This window comes from Salmo trutta, chromosome 38, assembly GCF_901001165.1.
Source record: "Salmo trutta chromosome 38, fSalTru1.1, whole genome shotgun sequence".
NCBI lineage: Eukaryota > Metazoa > Chordata > Actinopteri > Salmoniformes > Salmonidae > Salmo > Salmo trutta.
Window position 1 is genome coordinate 27,661,570 of NC_042994.1, and position 21,792 is coordinate 27,683,361.

At 42.3% G+C, this 21,792-nt stretch overlaps 2 protein-coding genes across 2 annotated transcripts in view; one reads left to right on the top strand and one right to left on the bottom strand.

Annotated features, from left to right (window-relative positions):
- Positions 1–21,792, bottom strand: part of LOC115178195 (zinc finger protein 658B-like) — a 1,063,446-nt gene that overhangs the window by 819,312 nt on the left and 222,342 nt on the right. The gene's annotated exons all lie outside the window — the stretch shown is intronic.
- On the top strand, positions 10,610–18,305 carry LOC115178203 (zinc finger protein 501-like). Its single transcript, XM_029739297.1, has 4 exons — positions 10,610–11,121; positions 11,574–11,671; positions 11,804–11,981; positions 17,287–18,305. The coding sequence occupies exons 1-4, from the start codon at positions 10,851–10,853 to the stop codon at positions 18,174–18,176; spliced, it is 1,437 nt and encodes a 478-aa protein (XP_029595157.1). The 5' UTR covers positions 10,610–10,850; the 3' UTR covers positions 18,177–18,305.

Below are 21,792 nucleotides of genomic sequence, written 5' to 3' on the forward strand. Positions count from 1 at the left end.
TAATCAAATCAAATCAAATTTATTTATATAGCCCTTCGTACATCAGCTGAAATCTCAAAGTGCTGTACAGAAACCCAGCCTGATGCAATCTCGCAGTCTGATTTCAGCACAGCCAAGTGTGTGTGTGTGGGGGGGGGGGGTGTGTGCGTGCGTGTGTGTCAGGTGCCAATTTAACACCATCCCAATTGGCAGAGGGTAGTTACCTGCTACACACACACACTGGTCCAGGTTGCTTCCTCCTATATCTGCCCAGCAGGCAGCCCCATATACAGGCCAGGGTAATACATTTTTCACACTATTGTGTCGACTTAAACCGTAATGTGCTGGCTCAGATATTACTATACTGGCCCAAAAAAAGATCCTATGTAGTTTTTAGCAGCACTGTTCCAACAATAATGGTGGATACATAACCATGCCAGTGCAGCGTGGATCAGTAGTGTGAGGCAGGGTGGGCGGGTGTGAAGGCTGATACAGATAACAGTTGAAGAGGGGGATGGGAGGAGGAGGAGGAGGAGGTGGAGAGGGGTATTGAGGGGATGGGGGATCAGGAGGAGATGTGTCACTCCTCTCAGACAGACGTTTATAACAGTAAAGGGGGATTTGTTTTGTTCCTGTCCAGTCTAATTCCTGCTTACTCATTGCCCCAGACTGGACACAGGAGACAGGGGGGTGGGGGGTTGGCCATTACGGCTCAATCAGACCCTATTAGGGGGCTCATTACATCTCTGTTTACCATTCAGTTACTGTTCAGCCACCCACTGAGCAGGAAACCAGGAAGCACTGGGTCTGGGAGAGGCCAAAATGGATGCCACTGCCCATAACAAAGACCAAGTCTAACAAATATGTTTTTGTCCTTTTCGGACTCATGAAAATCTGGTAGGGAAGTGCACAGGTTTAACAAGATGATACTACCCCATTGTGCCACTCATATAGGGAATCAACACTGGAGTGGGTTCTCATAATAGCAATGTGCATGTCTGTTGAAACCCCTTGAAGCACAGAGCCCATAACTAAACTAGTAGGAATGTGGAAGTCAGGGAGGCTATCATAACGGAGATGACTTCTCTCCTATTGTTTAGGCCAGACTGTGTGTCACGGGTACGGAAGGTACACGAAAATACCAGAAACTGAGCTTTTACTGTCCACTTCTTAAAGGGAAGGACATTTAGTCATGTCTCCGCTCAGCTAAACCTAACGGAGCCATTTCAACATTTTACCAATAGATTATAATTAATGGACATTTTTGTAGGGGCTGTTACATTTTAGTTAGGGCAAATCAAGTCTGACTTTTTCAAGTGGAAATTACAAACTTTAGAATAATTTTTAAACCTTGAATACACTACAAGTTTGCATAAAAACAGTAATCAAATTAAGATCCTAAATCTGTACATTTAGGACTTATAAAACATAAATTCCCTAGATTTTATGATATCATTTTTGATAGTTCCTATCAATATTTCAAAACCTAGCTAGTAAACATCACCACAAAGTACCGTCAGAAATCCAGATCCAGTTTACAGTATGACAGGGTCAAGCGTTGTGAAAAGGTCTGGATCCTTGGGGACTCATGCCATTGTTTACAGGAACAGATTGTTATTGTGAACCTGAATTTACCACCTGACCTGCAGGTACAGTACAACCCAGTTATCCAGCTCTCAAATCCCCCTAGTGCATTGTTCCCCTGCTTTGTCACACAAGGGAGAATGTTCACCTGTTCACCATTACAGTCTATCATATTGCCCCTTCCTTCCCTCTCTTTCATGACAAGTTCAACAACTATACATCTCTGTGACTCACAGTAGAGTATACTGTCAACATAAAACTACAAAGAAGTGCCGTCTAATAGAATATAATTTTCTGCATTCTTTCCAGACTTAACACAATGGGGGGGAAGAACAAGAGAAGCTGAGAGAACAGGGGTTTGTTCAGCATGTTCAGATAAAACTATTGTTTACAGAGGACATGATCTGTCAGGTATAGAGCATTGTGTCAGCTATATTCATTACATTTCTATCTGTCACACAGGACGTTTCATCTCACTGAATACATCCCAGGCTGACCCCAGCCAGTTATGATGGTGAGCCTGGTTCTGTTTCCAGTCAGTGTGGTGTATCATTGTAAAGCTGACCCTAGCCGTGTCAGGCAGGTAGGGGACAGTGACACACCTCTGATTCTGCCTGGCTGTGGAGTCACAGTCATCGGCCCAAGGGACACTAGGCCTAATTGACTCTATGACGCTGCTGCCCACGCCACTCTCTGTATCATCACAGACAGTGTTCATCTACAATAGGGTTTGATCTATGGACACCACCCCACACCCACCCCTCACTGCTTGTGCATCTACAGAAAGTGAACTTAACATTACTAGTAAGATAATAAATCCTAATAAATCAGCTTACTCCATTGGTGTTTAATTTTATTTTTATAAAATACTTTATAGAAGAGTTAGAAAGTTTAATCCATTAAGCATACAGACACTACCATGGCACAAAGTGGATTAAGTCCTTAATCCTTGCATGCACGGGAAAACTGATTAAACTTTTACACAATAACCATCACTGTATACTTCTTTACAGTACAGATTCACCTTTCAGTACAGAAAATACTCAAGTGATTCAAATATCTTCTCCCTACTAAAGTACGTATCTCTGAGCGCAGCATCTTCTTTCACAAAATGGACGACAGACCCTTGCTTTCACTGGCCAAAATGGCCTCCTTACACTCTGAGTTGAGTACAGTACAGGAGGATCCCTCCTCATCCTCTTCATGGTTTTACTATCACATCTGACATATTCATATTCAAAATAAACGGAAGCCTTGATCTATCAATTCTATAAGAAAAAAGGTTGCTTTGTCAAAATGTTATGTCAAACTACAGACCTTAAGTAGCCTCTTTGAAAGAACAAAACAATACATAAGAAAAGTGAGCTCTGTGTGCAAGACATCTATGTAAAAATGTGTGCTTGTATACAGTAAACTCACCTGAATGTGCATTTTGATTGTGGCTTTCCCAATTAGTGTTGCTCCAAAAAAGGTCCAAAAGGGAACAAGGAAATGGCCACATGTTATACCTGCCAGGTCAAACAATGGATTTGGAATCTGGAGAAACAGAGAATATGTATTAAATATAAGAAATTAACATGAACAACTGACAACAATTATAGAGAAAACAACTTTATTCTATAGAAAAGTGCAGGGACCCAATATACTTCAATATGCTTCAGTACAAGCAGGTTTGTTCAACGTTCCTATGTTTGAGGTATTTAGCACTTACTGGAGGTATTTTACAGATTAGTAATACAATGACTGAAATCTACAGAATATAGGTAGCTTTATATTTACATTTATATTTATCTTTATTAATAATCTGTTCTGTCTTCTGGTTTGAGAATCAGCAGTTCACTTTAAATAGACAGACAGTTTCATGATGCATAGACATGCTCTTTTAAGGCTTGAATTTAACTTGTAGTCACTTTCTAGTATTTTCAGACATTAAAAGACATAAAATCAGGTATTTTTATTCTTGCAACCTAAATCCAATGACAGGTGACATTTTTTGTTGATTTCATGTTGAATTATCTTTAGTTGACGACTCAAAGAAATGTAAATAGAAACTAGAAGTTGAACTGACGTCTGTGCCCAGTGGGCTGGTTTCAATAAGCGACAGGTGTTGCATCAATATCCACCTTTAGTAGCTACAGTTGAATTCGGAAGTTTACATACACTTCGGTTGGAGTCATTAAAACTCATTTTTCAACCACTCCACTAATTTCTTGTTAGTAAACTATAGTTTTGGCAAGTTGGTTAGGACATCTACTTCGTGCATGACACAAGATTGTTTCACTTATAATTCACTGTATCACAATTCCCATGGGTAAAAAGTTTATATGCACTAAGTTGACTGTGCCTTTAAACAGCTTGGAAAATTCCAGAAAATGATGTAAGCTTCTGATAGGCTAATTGACGTCAATTGGAGTCGTGCTATAAATTCTCAGACAACCCAAAGATTCCTTGATGCCCTTCCAGACTCCCTCTGCCTACCCAAGGACGTCGGAGGACAAAAATCAGTTAACCACCTAACCGAGGAACTCAATTTAACCTTGCGCAATACCCTAGATGCAGTTGCACCCCTAAAAATTAAAAACATCTGTCATAAGAAACTAGCTCCCTGGTATACAGAAAATACACGAGCTCTGAAGCAAGCTTCCAGAAAATTGGAACGGAAATAGCGCCACACCAAACTGGAAGTCTTCCGACTAGCTTGGAAAGACAGTACCGTGCAGTATCGAAGAGCCCTCACTGCTGCCCGATCATCCTATTTTTCCAACTTAATTGAGGAAAATAAGAACAATCCGAAATTTCTTTTTGATACTGTCGCAAAGCTAACTAAAAAGCAGCATTCGCAAATGGAGGATGGCTTTCACTTCAGCAGTAATACATTTATGAACTTCTTTGAGGAAAAGATCATGATCATTAGAAAGCAAATTACGGACTCCTCTTTAAATCTGGGTATTCCTCCAAAGCTCCATTGTCCTGAGTCTGCACAACTCTGCCAGGACCTTGGCTCAAGGGAGATACTAAAGTGTTTTAGTACTATATCTCTTGACACAATGATGAAAATAATCATGGCCTCCAAACCCTCAAGCTGCATACTGGACCCTATTCCAACTAAACTACTGAAAGAGCTGCTTCCTGTGCTTGGCCCTCCTATGATGAACATAATAAACGGCTCTCTATCCACCGGATGTGTACCAAGCTCACTAAAAGTGGCAGTAATAAAGCCTCTCTTGAAAAAGACGAATCTTGACCCAGAAATTATAAAAAACTATCGGCCTATATCGAATCTTCCATTCCTCTCAAAAATGTTAGAAAAAGCTGTTGCACAGCAACTCACTGCCTTCCTGAAGACAAACAATGTATACGAAACGCTTCAGTCTGGTTTTAGACCCCATCATAGCACTGAGACTGCACTTGTGAAGGTGGTAAATGACCTTTTAATGACGTCAGACCGAGGCTCTGCATCTGTCCTCGTGCTCCTAGATCTTAGTGCCGCTTTTGATACCATTGATCACCACATTCTTTTGGAGAGATTGGAAACCCAAATTGGTCTACATGGACAAGTTCTGGCCTGGTTTAGATCTTATCTGTCGGAAAGATATCAGTTTGTCTCTGTGAATGGTTTGTCCTCTGACAAATCAATTGTAAATTTCGGTGTTCCTCAAGGTTCCGTTTTAGGACCACTATTGTTTTCACTATATATTTTACCTCTTGGGGATGTCATTCGAAAACATAATGTTAAATTTCACTGCTATGCGGATGACACACAGCTGTACATTTCAATGAAACATGGTGAAGCTCCAAAATTGCCCTCGCTAGAAGCCTGTGTTTCAGACATAAGGAAGTGGATGGCTGCAAACTTTCTACTTTTAAACTCGGACAAAACAGAGATGCTTGTTCTAGGTCCCAAGAAACAAAGAGATCTTCTGTTCAATCTGACAATTAATCTGGATGGTTGTACAGTCGTCTCAAATAAAACTGTGAAGGACCTCGGTGTTACTCTGGACCCTGATCTCTCTTTTGAAGAACATATCAAGACTGTTTCAAGGACAGCTTTTTTCCATCTACGTAACATTGCAAAAATCAGAAACTTTCTGTCCAAAAATGACGCAGAAAAATTAATCCATGCTTTTGTTACTTCTAGGCTGGACTACTGCAATGCTCTACTCTCCGGCTACCCGGATAAAGCACTAAACAAACTTCAGTTAGTGCTAAATACGGCTGCTAGAATCCTGACTAGAACCAAAAAATTTGATCATATTACTCCAGTGCTAGCCTCCCTACACTGGCTTCCTGTTAAGGCAAGGGCTGATTTCAAGGTTTTACTGCTAACCTACAAAGCATTACATGGGCTTGCTCCTACCTATCTTTCCGATTTGGTCCTGCCGTACATACCTACACGTACGCTACGGTCACAAGACGCAGGCCTCCTAATTGTCCCTAGAATTTCTAAGCAAACGGCTGGAGGTAGGGCTTTCTCCTATAGAGCTCCATTTTTATGGAATAGTCTGCCTACCCATGTGAGAGACGCAGACTCAGTCTCAACCTTTAAGTCTTTACTGAAGACTTGTCTCTTCAGTAGGTCCTATGATTAAGTGTAGTCTGGCCCAGGAGTGTGAAGGTGAACGGAAAGGCTGGAGCAACGAACCGCCCTTGCTGTCTCTGCCTTGCCGGTTCCCCTCTTTCCACTGGGATTCTCTGCCTCTAACCCTATTACAGGGGCTGAGTCACTGACTTACTGGTGTTCTTCCATGCCGTCCATTGGAGGGGTGCGTCACTTGAGTGTGTTGAGTCACTGACGTGGTCTTCCTGTCTGGGTTGGCGCCCCCCCTTGGGTTGTGCCATGGCGGAGATTTTGTGGGCTATACTCGGCCTTGTCTTCGGACGGTAAGTTGGTGGTTGTAGACATCCCTCTAGTGGTGTGGGGGCTGTGCTTTGGCAAAGTGGGTGGGGTTATATCCTGCCTGTTTGGCCCTGTCCGGGGGTATCATCGGATGGGGCCACAGTGTCTTCTGATCCCTCCTGTCTCAGCCTCCAGTATTTATGCTGCAGTAGTTTATGTGCCGGGGGGCTAGGGTCAGTCTGTTTCATCTGGAGTATTCTCTTGTCTTATCCGGTGTCCTGTGTGAATTTAAATATGCTCTCTCTAATTCTCTCTTTCTCTCTTTCTTTCTTTCTCTCGGAGGACCTGAGCCCTAGGACCATGCCTCGGGACTACCTGGCATGATGACTCCTTGCTGTCCCCAGTCCACCTGGCCATGCTGCTGCTCCAGTTTCAACTGTTCTGCCTGCGGCTACGGAACCCTGACCTGTTCACCGGACGTGCTTGTTGCACCCTCGACAACTACAATGATTATTATTATTTGACCATGCTGGTCATTTATGAACATTTTAACATCTTGACCATGTTCTGTTATAATATCCACCCGGCACAGCCAGAAGAGGACTGGCCACCCCTCATAGCCTGGTTCCTCTCTAGGTTTCTTCCTAGGTTTTTGGCCTTTCTAGGGAGTTTTTCCTAGGGAGTTTTTCCTAGCCACCGTGCCTCTTTCACATGCATTGCTTGCTGTTTGGGGTTTTAGGCTGGGTTTCTGTACAGCACTTTGAGATTTCAGCTGATATACGAAGGGCTATATAAATACATTTGATTTGATTTGATTTGATTTACCTGTGGATGTATTTCGAGGCCTACCTTCAAACTCAGTGTCTCTTTGCTTGACATCATGGGAAAATCAAAAGAAATCAGCCAAGACCTCAGAAAAAAAATTTGTAGGCCTTCACAAGTCTTGTTCATCCTTGGGAGCAATTTCCAAATGCCTGAAGGTACCACGTTCATCTGTACAAACAATAGTACGCAAGTTTAAACACCATGGGACCACGCAGCTGTCATACTGCTCAGGAAGGAGATGCATTCTGTCTCCTAGAGATGAACGTACTTTGGTGCGAAAAGTGCAAATCAATCCCAGAACAACAGCAAAGGACCTTGTGAAGATGCTGGAAGGAAACCGGTACAAAAGTATCTAAATCCACAGGAAAACGAGTCCTATATTGACATAACCTGAAAGGCCTCTCAGCAAGGAAGAAGATTGCTCCAAAACCGCCATAAAAAAAGGCAGACTACGGTTTGCAACTGCACATGGGGACAAAGATCATACTTTTTGGAGAAATGTCCTATGGTCTGATGAAACAAAAATAGAACTGTTTGGTCATAATGACCATCGTTATGTTTTGAGAAAAAAGGAGAGGATTGCAGGCTGAAGATCACCATCCCATGGGTGATGAGGGGGCAGGCACGTGGCACGAGTCTTTGAAAAGGCCACCTGTAGGTCCCGGTACTCCTCCGGGATAGGGATGTGGGTGGCCTGGTTCGGACTTTCCACAGAGGTGGCACAAATCGACACAGAGAGACACCTCCCCTGACACTCCTGCGAACAACCCAACAACCTCATCTCTGTCCACGATATACTGGGGTTATGCAACTGTGGCCAGGGGAAACCTAAAACTACAGGGTGTGCAGGAGAGTCTAAGATGAGGAAAGTGATGCGTTCATGGTGGTTGTGAGTAACTGTGAGGGAAATGGGAATTGTGGTCTGGCGCATCAGTCCTGTTCCTAGGGGATGCTTGTCTAGGGAAAGGACTGGGCTGGGGGTTGTAAAGAGACTAGAGGAATGCGTAGTGATAAGGCCACTGACCGATCTAGGAAATTGCTTGCAGGACTCAGTGGGGGACCAGGATAGTCAGGGAATGTGACATGGAGGAGGACGGGCTGGGTGGACAGAGAGGAGTAAGGCACATCCACGCCTACCTGGGAAGGTGCAGGAGTGCTCCTCGGCCTGTCGCTTCCTCGCCTGGTTCTCCTTCTGGGACAGGGTGGTCCAACTCCCCGCAGTAGGAGCAGAGACCCTGTTGACGGTGGCATTGACGTTCCTCAGGGGAAGATGCGTCGTGCCCACCTCCATGGGCTCAGTCTCGCTGGAGATTCCTGGGAGAGACCCTAACCCCTGAGATGGGCGACGACGGGCATGCAGGAGGTTATCCAGGCGGATGGTCATGGCGATGAGCTTGTCCAGTGTGAGGTCCTCATTGCGACAGGCCAGCTCGGTCTGGACGTCTGCCTGTAGCTGGTTGCGGAAAACCGTCAACAGGGCCTGGTCGTTCCAGCCAGTGGACGCAGCCGCCGTCCGGAAATCCATAACGTACTCCGACGCTGTCCTGGACCCCTGGCGTAGACGGAGGAGAAACTCACCTCCCTGTCAGCCCTACCTCCCTCTTGCCTCCCTCTCAGCCCTACCTCCCTCTCGCCTCCCCCTCACCTCCCTCTCACCTCCCCCTCACCTCCCTCTCGGCCCTCTGTAGGGTGGTCGAAGATGGCATGGAAGAGTTGGTTGAAGCACTCATAGAACTGCACTTCTGGTCCGTCCCTCTCCCAGATGGCGGAGCACCCACTCCAGAGCCCGGCCCACTCCAGAGTCCCTCTTGGAGGCCGTCCCGGCATGACGGGCCAAGTGGAGGTCACACTGCAGGAGAAACCCTCTACAGTGAGCTGGGGTGTCGTCAAACCACTCCAGGAGGGGCAGGTGGACGTTGCTGATTGGACCGGGTGATGTAGATGCTGGTGGGATGGCTGGAACGACCGCGGGGAGCTGGGAAGGTGGTGGTGTAGCCTGCAGTTGGAGTACGGCCCGGAGCACCCCGTCCATGGCAGTCCCGAGGCGCTCCAGGCACGAGTCGGGATGGCGGAGCTTCGCACCTACAGCGGAGAGGTCGGGATGTCCTGCTGCTTCATGTTTTCTTGGGTCGGTCATTCTGTCACTGGTGTAGAGAGGAGTAGGCAGGATGCAGTCACAGGTTTATAAATGCAGAATTTATTTAATTAAGCACCACAGATCAAAGCGGGACGAAACCCAAACGCCGTTGTGCTCAAATTATATCTTCATAAACAAAAAGGCACAGGCCCAAGGTGCAAAATATAAAGTAGGAACAATTCCTCTCCTGAAAAATGTACATTTACAATGACCGACAAAGACAAATGGCAGAGGGAGTATATTTACAGTGATAGACTGTGGATTGGAACCAGGTGTGTGTAATGATGATGAGACAAGTCCGGGGTTGATGAGTGGAGAGCGTTTGCCAGCATTTGGTTCGGCAGCAGCTAGAAGGCCAGCAACGCCGAACGCCTTAACTGGACAGGAGGGGGAGCCAAAGCGAAGGCTGGTGTGACATAATGAGAGAAAATCAATAGAATATTTAAGGGCCTGCCTATCAAATAAAAAAAAAATGTTTTTACCTAATTCTGTTTTTCTCAAATTCCACTTTCACCATTTCGTTTTTCCAGGTTTCTGATTAGTCCTTGTTTTTCAGTTTTTCGCTCTCAAAAACAGCAAAAAGAGACGACTTGAAGTCTGAGAAAAATCGAAGACGTTTTAATTTTTGTGTGTAGATACCATTTAATTCAAGTGGCACCAGCAAGAGCCTTGCTTGGTCAGGGGTGTCTCTGTAGCACACATGTGATTGAAGAGTTTGCTGAACAAACAGCTGGATTGATGCAAATAATCATGGTATCATTCTGCCAGGTAGGCATAGACTACTTTGTAGTCAACATTTCATTGAAAAGTTTTTTTTTCTCCATCAACCAGAAGATTGTCATTAGAATCATTGCTAACAACTACACATAGTGGTAGACAAACGCACACACCCAGACAGGGGCATTTCCGGGCTGGTTCCTCTTCAGAAACGTGCAGGCAGTGGCTTCAGAATAACTCAAACAAAAAATGGATACAAATTATACCACCACGCAAAAGGGCACTTTAGAGACAGGAAGTACAAAACAGACCTGGAAAGTATTGGCTGTAAGAAAAAAGAGAAAACATAACACCTGGTTGTTTTAAAATGACATTTTATGACAGTGTTTTCCTGATTAAACATTGTAATGGTGAATGTTTCCAATCTCCGTTACCCACTCCAGTCAGCAGATGGCGATGTGAGTATTTCAGGTGATGCTTCTTGTGTGACGTATAATCTAGTGGACGGAACTGGAGGCTTCTTCAACAGCGACAAAAGGCTTCTGATTCAACCACCGCGGTGGTTTGTAGCGAACATAAAAACGGAACATTGAAGCCTTTAGACCAATTTTGTGTATATTATTCTTAGTGTTTGGAACATAATTCTGTTTACTTGTCTACTAGTTCATTTAAACGTAATTTGCTTGTTAAATTGATACTGCACTAGGCATGAGTTCGCTAAACTAGACGGAGAAAGAAGCTCTGGTGAAAGGCGAGGAAGAAGCTTTCAGAATGGAAGACGAGGTGATCACATTGAAAGAAGAGGATGATATTACAGTGAAAGAGGAAGATGGGAAAGAGGTTTTCAAAGTGGAAGAGGAGGAGGTAGAAGTTTTCAGAATAAAAAAGGAGGAAGATGCCATAACAATACAAGAAGAGAATGTAGAGAAAGAAGAGGAAGAACCCTTTGGAGTAAAAGAGGAAGAGGAGGCTATCTCAATAAAAGAGGAAGAACACGTTTGGGGAGTGAAAGTGGAGGAGACTGAAGATCCGATTAACACCAGTGAGTATTGTCTTAAAAACGGGTACAAACGATGCAGTTGTGGTTTTAAAGGGGCATTCTACTGAAGTTATACACTTGAATATGTTGTTCAGTACTATAGGAATTGTTTAAGGGGCAATCTGCCATTGGTACATATATTTTGGGGGCTTTTACATTAATTTATTGAATTCTCCACGTGGTCTATATTAATGTTCACTTCATCTAATATAACAGGCTTTTAAAATTCAATATTGGAGCATAATTGTTACTTAAAATATCAAAGGGATGCAAAAGGCACCCATTTAGTGGAACGACCCTTTAACATTTACAACACAAACAGTATTTTTATTTTTTTAATCATGATGAAAGTGGCCATTTTAGGCCCTTTTTAGAAATATTAATGGCTCTTGTAAGACACTATGCTTGCAATAGAAGATCATAAGTTTACTGTCTGTTTGTTCTCATTCACACAGGAGAGAGACATGACTATTATGGATTCTCTGGGGAGCTTCAACAACATCCTGATGCTGATGAGGCAGAGAAGAGTCTCGCCAGATCAGAACTCCAGATGGTACAGCTTGGTCTGGTCTAGCATACAGCTTGCTCTATCGGGGGCTGGGCTGGGTTTCTGTAAAGCACTTTATGACAACAGTGACATCAGCATCCATAATGATATGTCTGTGTCCCTCTTTATGGTTACCAGGACAACGCTAGCCCTTCCTCCCTCCCGGAGTCCCCGTGTCGTGCCTCTCCCGGTAGTGCCTTACTGCTGGGTATGAAGAGGTTGTCTGTGCTGCTGGTGGACTGCAGGAAAACAACGGGGCTGAGTAGAACTGTGAGAGGAGGAGAAGAGAATAAAGGATCAGATTTGACTCATCAAAGTAAGTGTTGTAGTTTAGTTTGAACAAATAAAATAGATCTGCCCACTGGTATCTGTTACCAGGACAACCAGCAGAGTTCTGTTAGTTGACAGGAAGTTAGACTGGTGGATATGGATGTTATGAATATCATAACACTGAAAAAGGATTCTGCCAATGAAACGAGAGAAACCGATAGACCATATAAAACCTTAATGAAAGTTAGCTTTAGAGAGAAAGTTTCAAGATGATCTGATGTAAGGTTCATGTTTTACAAAAACTTTTCCTAAAAACATTATAGATGTTACATTGCCTGTCCCAGTCAACCCCCCCTATCTTTACAAGACTGTAGAACAGGCAAACAAAACTCCAGACACTTCAATGTGGTCTGTATTGCTTCATTAACATCTGATCTACAGAACTTGATAAAAATGGCAAATACATATTTTAAAACAAGCACCATAAGCCTTTTCTTAAAGCCATGAAAATTGATTGAAGGAAGATCATTTTTTTGGTGGGGGGGGACTCACACATATAGACCTTAGGGCTAGGGGGCAGTATTTTCACGGCCGGATGAAAAACGTATCCAAATTAAACTGGTTACTACTCTTGCCCAGAAAATAGAATATGCATATTATTAGTAGATTTTGATAGAAAACACTCTGAAGTTTCTAAAACTGTTTGAATGGTGTCTGTGAGTGTAACAGAACTCATATGGCAGGCAAAAACCTGAGGAAAACTTCAACCGGGAAGTGGAAGGTCTGAGAATTGTAGTTCTACTTTTGAATCCCTAGAGAAACTACAAATACTTAGTGGTCACGTTGCACTTCCTAAGGCTTCCATTGGCTGTCACAAGCCCTCAGAAAGTTGTTTCATCCATATCCAGTAACCGGGCAGAATATAGGAGCTCAGTCACTGAGTGGACTGCTGGAGGACAAAGGGATTGGAAATGCGTGGTCACGCGAGCGCGCCTTTCCTTATTTTTCTTCTGAAATGAATACGCTATTGTCCGGTTGTAAAATTAGCGCATTTCTACGTTAAAAATACCATAAAGATTGATCGTAAACAATGTTTGACATGCTTCTAAGTACGGTAATGGAACATTTTGACTTTTTGTGTCTCAAATTACACTCGCGCGTTATGCATTTGGATAGTGACCTGAACGCACAAACAAAATGGAGGTATTTGGACATAAATATGGATTATTTGGAACAAAAACAACATTTATTGTGGAAGTAGCAGTCCTGGTAATGCATTCTGACAAAGATCAGCAAAGGTAAGACAATATTTCTAATACTAATTCTGAGTTTAGGTGACCCCGAAGTTGGCGGGTGTCTGAATAGCTCACTGTGATGGCGAGCTATGTACTCAGAATATTGAAAGATTTGCTTTCGCCGAATAGCTATTTTAAAATCTGACACAGCGGTTGCATAAAGGACTACTGTATCTATAATTCTTAAAATAATTTATGTATTTTGTCAATGTTTATGATGAGTATTTCTGTAATACTTGTGCTCATTCACCGGAAGTTCTGGAGGCTAAACATTTTCTGACATTTTCTTAACATCACGCGCCAATGTAAAATGCTGTTTTTGGACATAAATATGAACTTTATCGAACAAAACATACATGTATTGTGTAACATGATGTCCTAGGAGTGTCATCTGATGAAGATCGTCAAAGGTTAGTGCTTCATTTAGCTGTGTTTTGGGTTTTTGTGACATATCTCCTTACTTGGAAAATGGCTGTGTGGTTATTTTTGTCTATGTACTCTCCTAACATAATCTAATGTTTTGCTTTCGCTGTAAAGCCTTTTTGAAATCGGACAATGTGGTTACATTAAGGAGAAGTGTATCTTTAAGATGGTGTAAAATAGTCGTATGTTTGAGAAATTAAAATTATTCGATTTTTGCTGTTTTGAATTTCGCGCCATGCTATCTTGTCAAATAATCTCGAAGGGGTCCCCAAGAAGTTAACAGAACATGTCTTAATTTTGAAATGACTAACTTTATTGATTTAATATGTAACTGACGCCAGTGTGCTGCTAACAGTTTAGTTTCCTCCACTGTCCCCATACTGGACTCAAACCAGTGATCCTCTGCTTCTCAACACACGTCACCGCTCTCCTTGATAATTAACTATATTCAGAGTGCTAGAGCCACACACTCACTATAGCACAATAAGTGGTGTGTATTTAACAGATGGTGAGATCAGAAACAAATCAGTCCCTTTGTTTGCTCTGTTTCAGAGCTACTCTGCTTTCTGACAAGGGAAAGCCTTTTCAACTATAAATGTGTATTTGGCTGCCATTTAGGCTGCAACAACAATACAGTGGGGGAACACCCCCTGATCTGTTGTTTTATGAAGGGTCACCTACGCCCAGTACCCAAACAGCTAGTCCCATTTTGGGATTTTTCTCTTGTGCTTGAGGCTATTGCTGCTGTTGGAGCCACTGGAAAGAGTAGAAATTAGATTTATATTGTTTAAAACCGCTTTACTTTAGCCATTACATCCGTATAATGAGTTCCACCCCCATACCTTCATGAGGTTCTATAGTAGCAAGGATCTGACACCTCCGGAGGGCTCAATCCACCAGAGGTATGGCTACATCATAGGCATTGTTCAAAGGCATCTCTGTTCAAGAGATATGTAATGCAGCATGTTGTGGTGATGTACCTTCATGAGGTTCTACTGACTGGACATCACTAAACATACTGTGAGTAGAGTGGGGACCTCTGAGGGATGATCCTGTCTAGACTTGGCATCAGAGAGTATATGAGCTCTATGGTAGTTGACTATATCCCCAAAGTGAGAGACTAATGAGCGGGATCGATTTGGAGGTGGAGGGTCCGTCATGGTCTGGGGTGGTGTGTCACGGAATCATCGGACTGAGCTTGTTGTCATTGCAGGCAATCTCAACGCTGTGCGTTACAGAGAAGACATCCTCCTCCCTGATGTGGTACCCTTCCTGCAGGCTCATCTTGACATGACCCTCCAGCGTGACAATGCCATCAGCCATACTGCTCGTTCTGTGTGATATTTCCTGCAAGACAGGAATGTCAGTGTTCTGCCATGGCCAGCGAAGAGCCCGGATCTCAATCCCATTGAGCACGTCTGGGACCTGTTGGGTCGGAGGGTGAGGGCTAGGGCCATTCCCCCCAGAAATGTCCGGGAACTTGCTGGTGCCTTGGTGGAAGAGAGGGGTAACATCTCACAGCAAGAACTGGCAAATCTGGTGTAGTCCATGAGGAGGAGATGCACTGTAGTACTTAATACAGCTGGTGGCCACACCAGATACTCTGTTACCCCCCCCCCCTTTTGTTCAGGGACACATTTTTCAATTTCTGTTAGTCACGTCTGTGGAACTTGTTCAGTTTATGTATGTTGTTGAATCTTGTTATGTTCATACAAATATTTACACATGTTAAGTTTGCTGAAAATAAATGCAGTTGACAGTGAGAGGACGTTTCTTTTTTTTGCTGAGTTTAGATTGACGAGGGGGAAAAAACTATTTAATTCATTTTAGAATAATGCTGAAACGTAACAAAAATTTGAAAAGGTGAAGGGGTCTGAATACTTAACGAATGCACTGTGTGTGTGTGTGAGTACTGAACCAAAATATAAACAACAATTTAAACGATTTACAGTTCATATAAGTCAGTCATTGTAAATAAATAAATAGGCCCTAATCTATGGACTACACATGACTGGGCAGGGGCGCAGCCATTGGTGGGCCCTGCAGGGCATACGCCCACCCATTGCGGAGCCAGGCCCAGCCAATCAGAATTCGTTTTTCCCCACAAAAGGCTTCATTACAAAGAGATATACAACTCGGGTGGCTGGTCTCAGACGATGTGGAGGTCCTGGGCTGGCATCGTTATATGTGGTCTGTGGTTGTGAGGCCAGTTGGATGTACTGCCAAATTCTCTAAAACGACGTTGGAGGCGGTAATTGAATGTTCAATTCTCTATCTGGTAACAGCTCTAGTGGATATTCCTGCAGTCAGCATGCCAATTGCACGCTCTCTCAAAACTTGAGACAGCTGTGGCATTGTGTTGTGTGACAAAACTGCACATTTTAGAGTGACCTTTTATTATCCCCAGCACAAGGTGCACCTGTGTAATGATCATGCTGTTTAATCAGCTTGATATGCCACACCTGTCAGGTGGATGAATTATCTTGGTAAAGGAGAAATGTTCACTAACAGGGATGTAAACAAATTTGTGCACAACATTTTTGAGAAATAAGCTTTTGTGCAGCGGGCGTTGTCATGGAAATTCATGTATACTGAGAGAGACTTTGTCATTTCTTCAAACAATCATCTTTATTTAATATTGATAAATTATTGCAATATTGAAGCTGTTGACCCCACACTCTTGAGTGTGTTGCCGAGAGCTTAACCTTGAATGAAAAACAAAGCTCTTATAAATGCTTAGTCGGGGCTGGTTCCACCCCTCCCATGCTGATCGGGGGGCACCACAAGCCATCCTGGGTTCATCCTGTGGTCATCTGCACCTGGTGGTGTTTTAACCCCCCAACCCGGCTGTAGGTTTTTATCAGCAATTCATGAATCAATTGTCAGCTCAAGCTCCAGAGGCCCAACTCAGTCCTATAGACACAGATGAGAGAGTACCCATCAAAGCTATTCGATGGCTAAACAGTATTAATAATCTTTTTTTTTCAGCTCATGAAACATCCATCACTACATGTTGCAATTATATTTTTGTTTATTGTAGTTACTATCAGTTTTAGGAACATCTACCCAAAATATTTCACCTTATTTTTTACTTTACCCAAAATATGACATTAGCGATAGTCAAAATGTTGAAAACCTGTGAACGTCTAAAGAAATTGGGCCATTTAAACAGCATGTGTCGAACACTTTCGACAACGGGGAGATTTTACTGATGTGCTTTGTGTCTTCGACGTAAAAACATGTTTTTGACTTCCACACAAAATTACTTATTTACTTATTTTATGTATAAGGAAGTGTGTATGTCGCATTCTGTATCATACAGCTATGAAAGTTATAAATTCAGAACCACCTGCTCGATTGGAATCCAGCGAAGTCTGTGTCTTCAGTGTCCTAGAACTGTTTAGTTTTTTTGTTCTGACTTGTAAAACAGGATGAATAAAATAAGTAATGTAAACATATCAGTAATTACCAGGAAGCTCTACAACATTTGTTTTAAAATCACACTAAGGTTGTTAAACCTGGCCTCAAGGTTATTGAGAGATCTGATTAGGATTTACCCTTGTAGCTAGGCAATTTTATCATGTGGAGATTTCATTCGGGTCTCTATTTAATAAAACACACTGTCTTTGGCAGGAGAAAGACCAGACTCAGAGGAACCAGAGCCAGGGACGTCCAAACCAGCAAGACGACACCAGTGCTCCCACTGTGGAAAGGGTTGTAACCGGTTATGGGACCTGAAACAACATGAGAGAATACACACAGGGCAGAAGCCTTACCACTGCTCCCAGCGTGGAAAGAGTTTTAAGCTTTTAGGAAACCCGAAAGCCCATGAGAGAATCCACACAGGAGAGAAGCCTTACCACTGCTCCCGGTTTGGAAATAGTTTAAAGCTTTTAGGAAACCCGAAAGCTCATGAGAGGATACACACAGGGGAGAAGCCTTACCACTGCTCACAGTGTGGAAAGTGTTTCAACCGGTCATGGGAGCTGAAACGGCACGAGAGAATACACACAGGGGAGATGCCTTACCACTGCTCCCAGTGTGGAAAGTGTTTCAACCAGTCAGGGGTGCTGAAACGGCATGAGAGAATACACACAGGGGAGAAGCCTTACCATTGCGCCCTGTGTGGAAAGAGTTTTAAGCTTTTAGGAAACCTGAAAACCCACGAGAGAATACACACAGGGGAAAAGCCTTACCACTGCTCCCAGTGTGGAAAAAGTTTTAACGATTTAGGGAACCTGAAACGACATGAGAGAATACACACAGGGGAGAAGCCTTACCACTGTTCACAGTGTGGAAAGAGTTTCGACCAGTCAGGGAAGCTGAAACGACATGAGGTTATACACACCGGGGAGAAGCCATACCACTGCTCCCAGTGTGAAAAACGTTTTCAATGGAAAAGCTACTTGAAAACACATGTGAGATTACACACAGAGGAGAAGCCTTACCACTCCTCCCAGGGTGCACTTAAAATTCATCAGAGAACATACACAGGGCTCCCGTTGTCTTATATTGTTGACTGATAATGTGTTTACCTGTTTTTACCATATGAAATTGCTTCTTCTAATTATTGATTAACCTGTACCTGTTAAGAAACTGACTGTTAGAACTGTTAAGGCTCCATGGATTGATGAGGAATTTATAAACTGTATGGTTGAAAGAGATGGGGCAAAAGGAGTGGCTAAGAAGTCTGGCTGCACATCTGGCTGGCTTACGTACTGTAAATTGAGAAATGATGTGACCAAACTCAACAAAAATAATAAACTTTATTATGAAGCCAAGATCAATGATATAAAGAATGATTTTTTTAAAAACATAATGAAAGACAAGCAGTGCGAGTATTGAATTTTGTCAATTTAGTGTTCGAGAGGTGGAAAAATTATCAATAATGACAAACCTGGCATTGACAACTTAGATGGAAAGCTACTGAGGACAGTAGCTGACTCTATAGCCACTCCTATCTGTCATATTTTTAATCTGAGCCTAGAGGAAAGTCTTTGTTCTCAGGCCTGGAGGGAAGCCAAAGTAATTCTGCTACCCAAGAATGGTAAAGCGGCCTTTACTGGTTCTAACAGCAGACCTATAAGCTTGCTGCCAGCTCTTAGCAAACTGTTGTAAAAAATAGTGTTTGACCAAATACAATACTATTTCTCTGTAAACAAATTAACAACAGACTTTCAGCATGCTTATAGAGAAGGGCACTCAACATGTGCTGCACTGACACAAATGACTGATGATTGGTTGAGAGAAATTGATAACAAGAAGATTGTGGGAGCTGTACTGTTAGATTTCAGTGCAGCCTTTGATATTATTGACCATAACCTGTTGAAAAAAACGTATGTGCTGTGGCTTTTCAACCTCTGCCATATCGTGGATTCAGAGCTATCTATCTTATAGAACTCAAAGGGTTTTTAATGGAAGCTTCTGTAATGTCAAACATGTAAAGTGTGATGTACCGCAGGGCAGCGCTCTAGGCCCTCTGCTCTTTTCTATTTTTACCAATGACCTGCCACTGGCATTAAACAAAGCATGTGTATCCATGTATGCTGATGATTCAACCCTATACACATCAGCAACCACAGCTAATGAAGTCACTGAAACCCTTAACAAAGAGTTACAGTCTGTTTTGGAAAGGGTGGCCAGTAATAAACTGGTCCTGAACATCTCTAAAACTAAGAGCATTGTATTTGGTACAAATCATTCCTTAAGTTATAGACCTCCGCTGAATCTGGTAATGAATTGTGTGGCTGTTGAACAAGTTGAGGAGACTAAATTACTTGGTATTACCTTAGATTGTAAACTGTCATGGTCAAAACATATAGATTCAATGGTTGTAAAGATGGGGAGAGGTCTGACCGCAATAAAGAGATGCTCTGCTTTTTTGACATCACACTCCAAAAAGCAAGTTCTGCAGGCTCTAGTTTTGTCTAATCTTGATTATTGTCCAGTCGTGTGGTCCAGTGCTGCAAGGAAAGACCTAGTTAAGCTGCAGCTGCCCCAGAACAGAGTGGCACGTTTTGCTCTTAATTGTAATCAGAGGGCTGAAATAAATACTATGCATGCCAGTCTCTCTTGGCAAAGAGTTGAGGAGAGACTGACTGCATCACTTCTTCTTCCTTTTATAAGAAACATGAATGTGTTGAAAATCCCAAATTGTTTGTATAGTCTATAAGGGAATTCTGCCCTATGTGCACACAAGAGACCACAGGAAAACTTATTTGATCAGAGGTTAGTTTGTTTAATAAGGATTGCAATCCGGAGAAAACACTTACAGCAATTTGCAAGCAAGACACTCAGTTCAAAAGATGGTGTTTTCCTTTTTATACTCTACTGAGGATCACCCCGCCCAGGGTGATGTCCCTTAACTTTAATGCCATATAAGCTCATAATTAATAGTTGTTAATACAAAATTGTCTCTGCTAGGTGGAGTTCAGCTTATTGTGTTATTGGCAGTTAGTTTCCCAATCACTCTTCCCCTTATTGATATCATGTCAGACTGGAAGTAAGACTGGAACATAGTATCAACAGGAACTCTTAGTTCCCTTTATCCATCTGTTACCTAAAATATAGTTTCAACACACAGACATCTGACTTTGTACAGTTGACCTTTTCATGCATTTGCAAGGTGTCTACCACTGATTCTTAATCTCAAGCTGAAGCAAAACATGAATCATTGTACTTTTGTCATCACAGGTGTTCCGATAATGTACAGATATCATCAAAGTTCTTACAAGTCAACTTACACACAGCTCTGACACACACTTATCCCACCAGACATGCCACCAGGGGACTTTTCAGTCCCCAAATCCAGAACAAATTCAAGAAAGCGTACAGTATTATATAGGGCCCTTATTGCATGGAACTTCCTTCCATCTCATATTGCTTAAATAAACAGCAAACCTGGTTTAAAAAAACAGATAAAGCAACACCTCACGGCACAACCCCTCTCCCCTATTTGACCTAGGTAGTTTGTGTGTATGAATTGATATGTAGTCTACGTGTGACTTTTACAGAATGTATGTAGTTCTGTCCTTGAGCTGTTGATGTTCTGTATTATGTGTCATGTTTTGTGTGAACCCCAGGAATAGTAGCTGCTGCTTTTGCAACAGTTAATGGGGATCCTAATAAAATACCAAACTGTTATTCTCTCTGAGCTCAGAAATAAAGAATCTTGGTTTGACTTGGACTCCAGCAGATCCTTATATTATAATATCCACTACAACTCGCCCACGGATTGCTGTTCCATCATTGTTTCAATGAAGACTTCCTCATTCCACTTTCCTGGGGCATTTACAAGCCTCCCACTGGTTGAATAAACGTTGTTCCCACATCAAATTAAAAAACATCTTTAACATTGATGAACCTTCACTATCTTCATCCCTAAACTAGTAACATTTACTATTGTCTATTGTTATTATCAGTAACCTTCCTGGCCTTATGAAATCCTAGCTAAATACAATGTTCCCACCAGTTTTCATGTCTTTGGTTATGCAAACATTTGTTTATTAGATTATATTTCTCATTAAGAATAATGTTGTTTTAATTCTATATGGGTCACGCCTTGCTTTGGTCATATGTTCCCTTATGGGTCAATTATTTTAATTACAATATAGCAATGATGCTCTCTCCTCAATCACTTACAGTTTCTTTGGAAAGTATTCAGACCCCTTGACTTTTTTCACATTTTGTTACATTACAGCCTTATTCTAAAATTGATCAAATTAATCAATTTCCTCAGCAATCTACACACAATACCCCATAATGATGAAGCGATAAAAGGCTTTTAGACATTTTTGCAAATGTATTAAAAACAAACAAATTGAAACCTTATTTACGTAAGTATTCAGACCCTTTGATATGAGACTCGAAATTGAGCTCAGGTGCATCCTGTTTCCATTGATCATCCTTGAGATGTTTCTACAACTTGATTGGAGTCCACTTGTGGTAAATGCAATTATTATTGGGTATTGTGTGTAGATTGATGAGGAACAAATGTAATTTAATACATTTTAGAATAAGGCTATAACATAACAAAATGTGGAAAAAGTCATGGTGTCTGAACTGTACAAACATCACATTAGGATTGAACTCACTTTCAAAAAGCTCCATGAGGAAGAAAGGATTCCCAGATTATCTTTT

Coding starts and splice junctions, on each gene's coding strand:
- LOC115178203 (XM_029739297.1), top strand. CDS start 10,851: ATGGAAGACGAGGTGATCACATTGAAAGAAGAGGATGATATTACAGTG. Junction 11,122..11,573: donor TGAAGATCCGATTAACACCA/GTGAGTATTGTC, acceptor TCATTCACACAG/GAGAGAGACATGACTATTAT. Junction 11,982..17,286: donor ATCAGATTTGACTCATCAAA/GTAAGTGTTGTA, acceptor TGTCTTTGGCAG/GAGAAAGACCAGACTCAGAG.